This window comes from Camelina sativa, chromosome 4 (assembly GCF_030686135.1).
Source record: "Camelina sativa cultivar CO46 ecotype springtype chromosome 4, ASM3068613v1".
Taxonomy (NCBI): Eukaryota; Viridiplantae; Streptophyta; class Magnoliopsida; order Brassicales; family Brassicaceae; genus Camelina; species Camelina sativa.
Genome location: NC_141883.1, coordinates 4,156,283 through 4,168,523, shown reverse-complemented (window position 1 = coordinate 4,168,523; position 12,241 = coordinate 4,156,283). Strand labels below are relative to the sequence as shown.

Here is a 12,241-nt window from a genome sequence, read left to right as displayed (position 1 = left end):
GCGCCTGCTCCGACGAGCGAGGCAAAGAAGCCCGAAGCATAGAGTCTTCCTGGCTGTTTTTAGTAGAAAGCGCTGGTATCAATGAAGAATTGTGTTTCGCAACAGAAATATCTTGAGCGATCCCAACCCCCTTGTCCTCTTGAAACCCTGTTTCACCTGAAGTCGAAGTCTCTTCAAGGTTTCGGAGTGCCTCAAACCTAGAGGGAGAGACTATCTGATCATGTTCTTTTGCCACTTCTGATAATTTCTTATGCACTTTACGTCCTCCAGAAGGGGAAACTCTTGACCAATCCTCAGCAACAATTTCTCCCTCCTCCATCTGGGAAGAAACACCCCGCTTGGCCTCTCTTTCATCTAATTGTTGCTCAATCACTAGAGCCGTGTCATCTGTTTGGTTCTGCTCAGGCACCACATCAACCGGAGCACCTAACACTGCGTTAATCTGAAATGCCAACATACTTTCTCCCTCCTTACTACGCTGCTCTGTGTTCTGAGTCTCAGGGACAGAACGCGTATTGTTGGGAGACTTTGATCATGGGGTTGAGATCCCAGGTTGAACACTAGTACTAGTCCGACCCACAGTCATGAGACAGCCCTCCTCAAAATGTCCCCACTTATGGCAGACAGAACATCTTGGAGGAAGCCATGGATATTCATAGTGAACACAAAATTCTGCACCCTTTATCTGAAAATAATATGTTTTCGGAAGCTCCTTGGATAAATCCACCTCTACAAATACTTTGGCCTCATCAAAATTTGTGACCAACTCTGTCTCCTGATACAATCTTTTTGGTTCTCCAACCGGGCTGGCCAAAAAACCCAATCCTGCCCAAGAAAACAAGGAATGCGGAACATTTTTTATGACAACCCACATCAGCATCGTTCTAATTTCCGGTTGAGCATCCTCCACGATGGGTGTCCACTTAGAGACTATCATCGGTAAATCACAAATGTTCCACATGCCTCTACGAAGCACACGAAGCCGAGCTGTTGTATTCCGGATTCTGAATTTTACCATGGTATCATTAACCCTAAAAACGTCAATTTTTATATTCTTGTCTCCCAAGTTCAAGATCTTATTAACAATAACATGAATTTTTGCCTCATGCGGAGCCGATGAAGGGAACTGCCCCACCAGAAAATCTTCCCAGAGTGGAGTGGATTCCGCCAGGAGCCCCTCCGGAACCGCCGCCGTGGCTTTCCCATCAATAACAGAGGCATCCACATCGAACTTTGATAGACCAGGTCTCGCAACCACATTGGCATACGATTTCTGAGTTGGAACAGCAACATTAACCACCTCCGCCTCCTTCACGGCAGCCGGAGGCCCCTCTCCGACCACTTCCGACATAAGAAAAAAAAAATGGCTAGCCGCTAAAACCCTCACTCAACCGAGAAACCCTAATCGCCCTTTGAATCGCCTTTTACTGCTGACGTAGGAACCACTTGTCATTCGTCAATACATACCTAAAAAAACGTAAATTACTTTATACACCAATCACAATTATTTGTAGTAGTTAACAAAACAATTTATTTTAATATTTAATTCATATTTAATAAAAGAGACCTAAATAATCAACACATCTTTTAATAAATGACTTTTTTTTTAATTTAAAGTAATAAAAACTCATATTGAATATACTTCATTATTTTTCTAAGTTATAAAATAATTTCTTCTAGCATGAAAAACAGATTTATAAAAATAAAATAAAATAAATTTTACCTGATTAATTCAAAATTTTTTTGTTTTTTAAAGTTTATATGTAATAGATGAAAATGTGATTTCATTAAAATTTGAATCTATAATTTAAATTTATAAGAAATTTGCTTATATTTTTATCCCCAGTTTTAAAAATCGGTCTCGACGGCCTATTTCTCGTCGGAAAAGCGCTCGGCGGCACCCAGCCGCCGCGATTTCAGTGTATTCGCCTAAGAAATTGGATCTGGGAAAAACTCACTTTTTTGTTAAAATTCAGTTAAAATCGATTATTTATGATTAGATCTGTAGGTTTTGCGTATAAATATACTGATTTTGAACAAAAATTGAGTAAAAAAATGAAAAAAACAAACTGTTTGTGTATGTCTGCGCGCAGACCAAAGAAGAAGAAGATAAAATACATATTCTACGCTCGGTTAAAGTTGAATGATTAAAAAGCCACTGCTGTGCTTCGAACCTAAGACATAGAATTCAATTTAACTGACTTAAACCACTGCACCACCGAACTTATCTGCTTCTTAATTCATAATATAATATATATATCTATTATAAGTATATATAATCCCTAAATCTAGTCTCCGATTAATCCCCGTGTAATCCCTGATTAATAGATTAATCGCTAGGCCCAGCTCGACCGCCCGACTAGCGCCTAGCTATTTTTAAAACAGGGTTTTTATCTATAATATGTATTTTGCTATTTCATAGATATTTAAAGGTTTGTAAATATACAAAAATATTTATTTATTAGTATAAAAAATTAAAATATATAATTATACTAATTATTAACAAAATGCCGCAAATAGTTTTTCACCAATCAAACATTATTTTGTACCGCTTATTTTGGAATAACAGCACTTGTCCCGCAAACACATTTGTACTGCACGTACCACAGTTGAACCGTACCATAATATCAAATTCTTTGTCCTGCACTACTAAATCCGCGGTTACTATTCATACCCTTAATTTCTCGTTAAGTTAATACAAAAAAAGATAATTTGGTTCATAAAGTATGGGCTGAACCGCTATTGAGTTTATTTGTAAACAATGTTCATACGCATTGGCTTTTTTCAGCTAATCAATTAAAGTTGTTAAAAAAAAAACTCGTTTGATGTACATAAAATGTTGTTACTATAATGTACACAAAAGTTTTCTTATTACTAGACTAGTACAAAAATGTTGGAAATTACTAGAATTTACTACATACAACAATGTGTACACCAAAACGTAATTACGAAAGATGCCATTACAAAAGAAAAAAAAAAGCATTTGGAAGTGGAACAAAGTCTGTCGTTGGTGTGATGGTAGACAAATTGTGTAAATAAAAATGGTAGATTAAGTTGGTAGACTATAGGTGTATGGTAGATTAAGATGGTAGATTTACTTGTAGTGTTGGTAAACTTTTTGGAAAAATAGATTAATTAGATAGATTTATGTTCTCGGTAGATTAACTTGGTAGATTAATTGTGTTTGATGAAAGACTTAGTTGTTGGGCAAGTTTTTAGATAGACTTTATACATAGCTAATGAATATATTTTTGGTAGACTTATTTCACGTTACAACAGATATAAATGACATGCTTAGTTGTTAATACATACTAGGTAACCGACCAGCACATAGTGCGGGATAAATTGATTTAAATAAAATATTATGAGTGAAATTATTATTTGAGATTTAAGATTTGTTTGTATCAACAAAATATGTAAGTAAAGTTTTTTTCGTTTATTCAAAATTATGTTTATTTTCTGTAAAATATATTTTACCCGTGAAATATTTGAACTTGAATTTTTTTTTTTAAAGTGGTGTAGAAAGTTTTGATGTTTTTTGTGTTTCTAAAAATCAAATTCCCATATTTTACGTTTCACATTATTATCTATATCACTATACCATTAAATAGATAAAGCAATATTTTTTAGACTAACCGATTTAATATAAACTAATCCTAAGTTTAAAAATGCAATGAGAAAAATGATAAGTGGTAAATAAATGAATAAGTTTATTTCTTGTTTATGAAATGTAATTTACTTTAATAAGTAAATAGGTTATGAAAATGGTAATTAGATATATTTTCGGATTTAATAGTTGATTAAATATTTCATTTTAAAAAACTAATTGAAAAAAACATTTGCTCATAATATTTCAATAGAATATTTATGTAAATAATAATGAAAAGTAATGGATTTATTAAAGAAAAAGTACAGAAGTTCTGTGAGCGCGACACCTCAGTTTTTTTTGTGATAGTGCTTCTCTATTAATATATAGGGGATAATTAACAGTCAAATACAATGATATAATCTTACACGAAAAATACTTGGGTTCACCCCTAGGGGTGAACCTTTGTATTCATCCCCTCATCTTTCAACCAATCAGAATGTTCCATTTAATATTTCATTTAAAAAAGAAATCAAAATTAAATTAAAAATTAAAACAAATTAAGGAAACAATTTCTTTATACTTTTATTTAAGGAAAGTTAAATATTCACTTGGTTTAGATTTTACAGTAAATGAGGTTATATATCGGTTTGGGTTTATAAGTGAGAATTAGGGTTTAGATTTTACAATTAAAATGAAATTTTATGTCGGTTTGGGTTTACAAATTACTTTTGTAGTTTCAGCATGGGAAGTTGGCTCATGCTGTTATTTTTGTGCTCTCAGCATGAGCGGTGGTTTGGAACGGAATAGATTATCGAGGGCCCATAGGTGATAGAGTCTAGGATAGTCATTAGTTGTTGATTAGTCTAGGCGTCTTAGAGTCCCATTATTTCCTACTATGTATTTTGTGAAGTCTCCGACTATATATGTATATTGCTTTAATAACTTATTTTCAATATAATAACGTATTATAAGTAATATAATTCGGTTTTTGGGGGAAACATGACAAGTTGTATTTGATACATTGGCCTTGTTCGGGCCAACACAACGCGCCAGGCGACGCGAGGGTTGCAAAGCTGAAGCGGAACCTCTGCCAAGGGCGGAGTCGTGTCCACGAGGACTGGTCGGGAAGCTGCAGCTTCCGTCCCTCGACCAGACCACCCAGGTGTGGTTCCCGAACATGTAGCGTTCCCGCGGCTGTCCGACAGTCTTGTCCGGACCTAGGATTGTTCGGGGGCGTTACACGGTGGTATCAGAGCGGGTTTAGAACCCGCAGACACTTGGGCTTTTCAAACTGTTTTATCGAGTAAATGAGTCGCAAACACACATTTTTTCTGATTCCGGTTGTTTACTCCATTTAGTTTGAGAGTAAACCTTAGAACCAATTAGGAACTTACCTACCCTTGTGGCCATTTAGTTGAGTGTAAACCTTAGAACCAATTAGGATCTTACCTACCCTTATGTGTGTTTAGATGTCTTCAGGTGAATCAGGTTGCGGGGATGGTTCAGGAGGAGACATGGGGATCATGAGAATCACAATGGTTACTTGTTGACTGAGTCAGAGAGTAGTGACGAACCCATTAACCCAGAGACGTGGAGTGTTGACGGACTACTCGATGAGGATGACGCTAACCCGTCAGTGGAGACCAATCCATTAGAAAAAATTTAGAAGTGTCGGAGGAAATGGAGGTGAACAAAGATGATCAGTCCGTGGTGTTGGAGATTGGCGAACCAAGTGGTATCCAAGTCAGGATGGACGCACAAGGAAAATTTCAAACTCTCCCAGTCGGAGACTATGGAGAAGAAGACAAACATATCGCGGATAAGTTACCACACTTGCTGTTAAACCTTGTAGAGGATCAGTCCGATGATACCAATGCAGAGGACTACATGAGAGAACACCCAGAGGCGATCAAGAGAATTCTTAACTTCCTGTCCGAGATACATCCAACAAACAAAGCTGATTGTGGTGGAGAGGTACCAGAGACCGAGGATAAAATCACGCGAACGATGGGAACCCTAAGCCCTATGAACCAGCGTCGTCAGAAGAAGAAGAAAATGTGGAGGTGATCGTAGTGTCGTCGGATGATGAAGACGGCATACCGACCCTAGTGATTGAACTGAGAAACAGCAGCCGAGACAATGAGCCGCAAGACCCAGTACAAGAGGCCGAAGCGAGCATGGAGCCAAGGGAGAATACTTATTCAAGGAGCAGTCAAGACCAGGTTGTGTCGGAGCGAAACAATTAAGAATAAGTTGTGCTGGAACCAAACAGTCCAATCCGAGCTGTACTATTGCGGATGGTGTTGCCGCTGTCAGAGAAAAATCAAGAAGAAGAGTTGCCGAGACATGGAAGGTGGGATTCGAGGATGCTGGAGGCAAACCTAAGGAACGAGATAGCACTAAACCGCTTGAGGGAAATGGAGGAGGTACCACGGGACCCAATATTGGAGAGGATGGATAGGCTAGACAAGTTAAGGAAGTGATTTCTATCTTGTACTCTTTCTACTCTACTCTACCGTTTATTATAATGAACTTTTCATTCTTATTTGTTGCTTTGTTTCTTGTTATTATGTCCGAGTAGTGTAGTAAAGTTTCTAGGGATGGGATAGATGATTTTGTGTTCTTGATCGGTTAGGATGCCTTAGTTTGATTGTAAACGTTTGATAGATTTCCTTCTAGGTTGGTGTTCTTAATGCTGTCAACAGACCGAGAGGTTGAGATTAGATCTAGGGTAATCTAGGGTGTTTTACCACCGAGAGGTGTAGATGAGATGCTTGAATCAACCAATGCTAGAGGTTCACTTGCTCTAAGTAAGAGATTAAATGATTTAGGGTTTGCTGACAATAATGAATCGATCTTAATGCCTGCTTGGTCATGTTTCTCCAACGAGAGTTAGGTAGGGAAGTGATCAAGGTTGATTGTTGCTAGTGCGAGAGTGTGGTGACAAAGTTTTAGAGATTCATTGTCTAAGAAATATTTGCTTGAGGCATGTAAGACATCTGTACTGGTCAAGAATACTTAGGATTCAATTACCCCATCCTTAGAAGCTTTCGTATTTTAATTGTTTGCATTTTCTTTCATTACTCGACCACTTACCCGATCAGGTACACGATAACATGTATCGAGTAATACCTCGAGCTGTTCATATCCCATTTGCTTACTCGATCACCCCACATGATCCTGTACTTGATTGCTTGCATCGAGTGCATAGGTCGTGTGGTTTCTTTGTTTATATTCTTGTCTGTCATTTAATTTAGGACTGTTAAATCAAAACCCTATCTGTTTTGTTGGACTTGTAAGGATTTGATCATATCCTTCCTGCTAGCAATAGACAACCATTTGGATTGATAACCCTTTGTACAACAACTGCATAGGGAATTGATACCCTGGGTGAAAACCTGTCTATCAATTTGGCATCGTTGCCATTTGGTTGATTTCATTTTGCTACGTTTAGGATTTCAGCACTTGCTAGATCAAGTTCTTTTTGTTTAAATTGGTTTGGAATCTGACTTGTTTGCTTTCGCTCTTGTTTGTTTTGAATCTCAGGTACAACCCGAGCACCCACCCGACCCGTCACTCGATCACCTGGATCGAGTAGACCCTCGTGTACACACTCGGACACCTACTTGCGCATGCAAACACGATCCAGAGGTAGCCATAACCTGAGTCCTTTCATCGACAACATCGACAGACCAAGGCTACTCAGACAACAACAAGTTCAACCGGAACCAACAATCATTGAGGAGATGATGAATAATCAGAACGATCCACCAGCTCCTCAAGCAAGGAACAATATAGGAGCAGGAGATGCTCCATCTACTCACACTCAAAGGACTGGCATTGTGCCACCTGCTGTGCAGAACAACAATTTTGAGATCACGAGTAGTCTCACCCAGATGATACAGAGTAATAAGTTTCATGGTTTCCCAATAGAGGACCCATTGGATCATCTGGATGAATTCGATAGGCTCTATAGCCTCACTAAGATCAATGGAGTTAGTGAAGATGGATTCAAACTCAGGCTTTTCCCATTCTCTTTGGAGACAAAGCACACATCTGGGAGAAATCGCTCCCTAAGGAGTCCATCACCACTTGGGAAGCGTGCAAGAAGGCATTCCTGGCCAAATTTTTCTCCAACTCCAGAACCGCAAGGCTGAGAAATGACATTTCCAGCTTTGTTCAGAAGAACAATGAAACGTTCAGCGAAGCTTTAGAACGTTTCAAGGGATACACTACCCGATGTCCACATCACGGCTTCAGCAATGCTTCATTGATGAGCACACTTTACAGAGGAGTGGTCCCCAAGATACGGATATTGCTGGACACCGCAAGCCATGGTAACTTCCTCAACAAGGATGTTGATGAAGGTTGGGACCTAGTGGAGAACTTGGCTCAATCTGATGGCAATTAAAGTGAGGAATACGACCACTCTGTGCGATCTACAGGAGAGGAAGATGCCAAGTACAAGAGGGACATGAAAGCCCTCAATGACAAGCTCGATAAGCTCCTCAACCAGCAGAAGCATGTTCATGCACTATCAGAGGAAGAGAATTTTCTACAACAAGATGGGGAGACTATACAGATAGAGGATGTTAACTTCATCAACAACCAAGGAGGTTCCAACAGAGGGTACAACAACTACAAGCCGAATCTGATTGTGCCTTACCAAAACCCGATACACAGCCCGATACCACCATCTAGTTCGTCATCGCTGGCTTTGCTATCCCTAATGCACACAGTCCTATCCACTCATAAGACATACATGATTCACATTAATACAAGATTCGACAATCTCGCTTGTCGTCTGTCAGCCAATTTCCAAGAACTGCACAACAGGTTTGATGCCTTGGGATCTCGAATTCAGGTGATTACGGATAACTCGGCTTCCACCTCAAAAAGTCACTCGGAGTATGCAAACACGATCGCCTTATGGAGTGGCCGACAATTACCCCCGCAAACAGTACCACTGGACATCACTGCGGACAGCAATGATCTATATGGGGAGGATCTCGGTGAACCACCAAGCCACTCCCCAGGACAACCCGACCCCTCACCCGACCATACTACTTGGATAGGTGATCGGGTTGACCCTCCAGTAACTACGCCTCCTGTAGACAAACCGGGAAGAGAGAAGCAGAAAGAAAGGAGATTCATTCCCCCACCTTACAAGCCACCTCTGCCATTCCCTGGGCGATTTCGCAAAGAACTCCTGGAGAAGTACAAGGCATTGTTCGAGAAAAAGATGCAGGAACTCGAACTTCGCATGGCCCTAATGTACGCCTTCACTTTGATTCCCCCTTACCAGAAATTCCTGAAGGATGCAGTCATGGAGAGAATCAAGCAAGTACAAGGGATGGTTATACTCAATCATGAGTGCAGTGCAATAATTCAGAGGACTGCCGCGCCTAAGAAACTGAGCACCCCGGGATCGTTTACTTTGCCTTGCTCGATCGGACCATTGAAGTTCGGAAGATGTCTTTGCGATTTGGGGACATCAGTCAGCTTGATGCCACTTACTGTAGCTAAACGTCTTGGATTCGAGAAATTCAAGCCTACCGACATCCAACTAGTTCTGGCTGATCAAACTACGAGGTTGCCAAGCGGAGTTTTGGAAGACTTGCTGGTCAAAGAAGGGTCAGTAGACGTACCAACTGACTTCGTGATTTTGGAAATGGATGTGGTGCCAAGGGATCCGGTTATCTTAGGACGACCATTCTTAGCCACCGCAGGGGCAATGATTGATGTGAGGAACAGGAAGATCGATCTGAAACTCGGGGAAGACCTCACTATGCAGTTTGATATTTGGGAAACAATGAAAAAACCTACAATAGCTGGTCAAACCTTCTGGATAGAAGAGTTAGAAAAACTGCGTGAGGAGGCATTTGAGGAGATTGCGATAGGGGATTGCTTACAAACAGCACTGACAAATGATGGTAAGTAGGGATTCGTGCATCAAGAAACGGAGCTCTACAAGGAGTTGCTTGATACTTATCTAGATGTCATCAAACCAGAGCTAAGTGAGGACATGAAGGAAGCTGAAAGAGAGGGAGTGATGCTCGACAATAGAAATTGGGACAAGTCAGTGGTCAACTCCTACGTCATGTCCTGCAGTTGCTCGACACCAACCAACCCGGACACTGACCCGATCACACCATCGAGTAGAGTGATTGAGCACAACCTCGAGCAGCAACTCCAAGCCATCGATGATTGGTCCGAATCTAAGGCGCCTAAAGTGGAACTAAATCCTCTTCCAGCTGGGCTAAGGTACGCTTTCTTAGGACCTAATTCAACTTATCCAGTGATCGTCAATTCTAGCCTGCCTGAAAAGGAATTGTAATTGCTTTGCACTCAATTAAGAAACTATAGGAGAGCAATAGGCTATACTTTAGATGATATCAAGGGCATATCCCCTGATCTGTGCACCCATCGGATAAACCTTGAAGTTGAATCGTACTCTAGTGTAGAACCTCAACATCGCCTAAATCCGAACCTGAAAGAAGTGGTGAAAAGGGAAATTCTGAAGCTGCTCGATGCTGGAGTTATCTACCCTATTGCTGATAGTACTTGGGTGTCCCCGGTGCACTGTGTTCCGAAGTAAGGAGGAATCAGCGTTGTCAAAAACGAGAAAGATGAGCTAATTCCCACAAGGACAATAACTGGTCATCGAATGTGTATTGACTATAGGAAGCTTAACGCAGCCTCGAGGAAGGATCATTTCCCCCTGCCTTCCATAGACCAAATGCTGGAACGACTGGCTAACCACCCTTACTACTGTTTCCTCGATTGGTATAGTGGGTTTTTCCAAATCCCAATACACCCTGCTGACCACGAGAAGACAACGTTCACCTGCCCTAATGAAACCTTTGCCTATAAGAGGATGCCCTTCGGATTGTGCAACGCTCCTGCAACTTTTCAAAGATGCATGACATCTATCTTCTCGGATTTAATAGAAGAAATGGTAGAGGTTTTCATGGACGACTTTTCGGTATATGGAGCTTCTTTCTCATCCTGTCTGTCAAACCTCTGCAAGGTGCTGAAAAGGTGTGAATAAACCAATCTAGGGTTAAACTGTGAAAAGTGCCACTTTATGGTCCATGAGGGAATAGTTTTGGGGCACAAGATCTGAGAAAAGGGGATCGAGGTCGACAAGGCCAAGATCAAAGTAATGGTTCAGCTGCAACCTCCTAAATCAGTGAGAGATGTCAGAAGCTTTTTAGGGCACGCAGGGTTCTACAGGTGATTCATTAAAGACTTCTCTAAGATTGCACGACCGTTAACGCGGTACTTTGCAAGGAAACAGAGTTCATTGTCGACAAATACTGTTTAGACGCCTTCAACAAGATAAAGGAGGCTTTGGTGAGCGCACCAATAGTTCAAGCTCCAAACTGGAACCATCCCTTTGAGATTATGTGTGACGCGTCAGACTACGCTGTGGGAGCAGTACTAGGTCAGAGAATAGGTAAAAAGCTCCATGTGATCTACTACGCCAGCAGAACCATGGACGATGCCCAGACGAGGTATGCGACAACTGAAAAGGAACTCCTTGCTGTGGTTTTCGCGTTTGAAAAGTTCAAAAGCTACTTAGTCGGTTCTAAGGTGATTGTCCACACGAATATGCCACCCTACGGTACATTTACTCAAAAAAGGACACCAAACCTAGGCTCCTCAGATGGATCCTTCTTCTGCAAGAATTCGACATAGAGATCCTGGATAAAAAAGGAATTGAAAACGGGGTAGCAGACAATCCGTCCAGAATGAGAATCGAATATCCACTCCCAATAGACGACTCAATGCCCGAAGAAAGACTAATGCACATCGCCTTCTTGGAATAAATGAGCCACACGATCGGACACACGATAGCTTACTCGATCCCCGAGTCGACTGGGTCGATCGATTTCATGGCCATCGAGTCGGCTAAGCTCCCATGGTACTCAGACTTCGTGACCTACTTGGTATGCGGGGAAATTCCTAAGGACTATGACGCTCAAAGAAAGAAGAAATTTTTTAGGGATGTCAACAACTACTACTGGGACAAACCTTATCTTTACAAGAAAGGGACGGATGGCCTGTTCAGACAATGTATAGCAGAAGAGGAAGTCCAAGGAGTACTAGAGCACTGTCATGGGTCTGCCTATGGAGGACATTTTGCCACCTTCAAAACAGTCCAAAGGATACTCCAAGCTGGTCTCTGGTGGCCAACAATGTTCAAGGATGCACAACTCTTCATAGCAAAATGTGATTTGTGCCATAAAATGGGTAACATAGGTCGACGAAATGAAATGCCTCAGCAGCCAATCTTAGAAGTCGAAATTTTTGATGTTTGGGGAATCATGTACATCCTAGTGGCAGTCGATTATGTCTCGAAATGGGTAGAAGCAATCGCCAGCCCGACGAATGATCATAAAGTCATAATGAAGATGTTCAAAAGCATCATTTACCCGAGATTTGGAATCCCAAGAGTAGTGATCAGTGATGGAGGAACACACTTCATTAACAGGGTTTTCGATGGCTTGTTGAAAAAGCACGGAGTTAAGCATAAAGTCGCGACAGCTTGTCACCCACAAACCAGCGGACAAGTGGAAGTGAGCAACAAACAGATCAAAGCGATATTAGCTCGAATCGTGGGAATCACAAAAAAGGATTAGACATTCA

At 40.9% G+C, this 12,241-nt stretch overlaps 2 protein-coding genes and 1 non-coding gene across 3 annotated transcripts; 1 reads left to right on the top strand and 2 right to left on the bottom strand.

Moving 5' to 3' along the window:
- Positions 1-532: 532 nt before the first annotated feature.
- Positions 533-1,351, bottom strand: LOC147945335 (uncharacterized). Its single transcript, XM_087509206.1, has one exon. It carries the CDS (start codon positions 1,349-1,351, stop codon positions 533-535), a length of 819 nt encoding a protein of 272 aa, XP_087365332.1.
- Positions 1,352-7,739: 6,388 nt separating this feature from the next.
- LOC147945334 (small nucleolar RNA R71) lies at positions 7,740-7,846 on the bottom strand. The gene has a single exon (XR_015597830.1). It is a non-coding gene; the product is annotated as a small nucleolar RNA R71 (small nucleolar RNA).
- Positions 7,847-8,351: 505 nt separating this feature from the next.
- On the top strand, positions 8,352-11,290 carry LOC147945333 (uncharacterized). Its single transcript, XM_087509205.1, has 5 exons — positions 8,352-9,522; positions 9,586-9,853; positions 9,956-10,183; positions 10,274-10,619; positions 10,883-11,290. The coding sequence occupies exons 1-5, from the start codon at positions 8,352-8,354 to the stop codon at positions 11,288-11,290; spliced, it is 2,421 nt and encodes an 806-aa protein (XP_087365331.1).
- Positions 11,291-12,241: the final 951 nt, after the last annotated feature.

Bases quoted from the DNA above. Each gene is read 5' to 3' on its own strand.
- LOC147945335 (XM_087509206.1), bottom strand. From the start codon at position 1,351: ATGTCGGAAGTGGTCGGAGAGGGGCCTCCGGCTGCCGTGAAGGAGGCG.
- LOC147945333 (XM_087509205.1), top strand. From the start codon at position 8,352: ATGATTCACATTAATACAAGATTCGACAATCTCGCTTGTCGTCTGTCA. The intron at 10,184-10,273 runs GTAAGGAGGAAT...TATTGACTATAG, and splicing joins CCGGTGCACTGTGTTCCGAA to GAAGCTTAACGCAGCCTCGA. The intron at 10,620-10,882 runs GTGCTGAAAAGG...GTACTTTGCAAG, and splicing joins GTCTGTCAAACCTCTGCAAG to GAAACAGAGTTCATTGTCGA.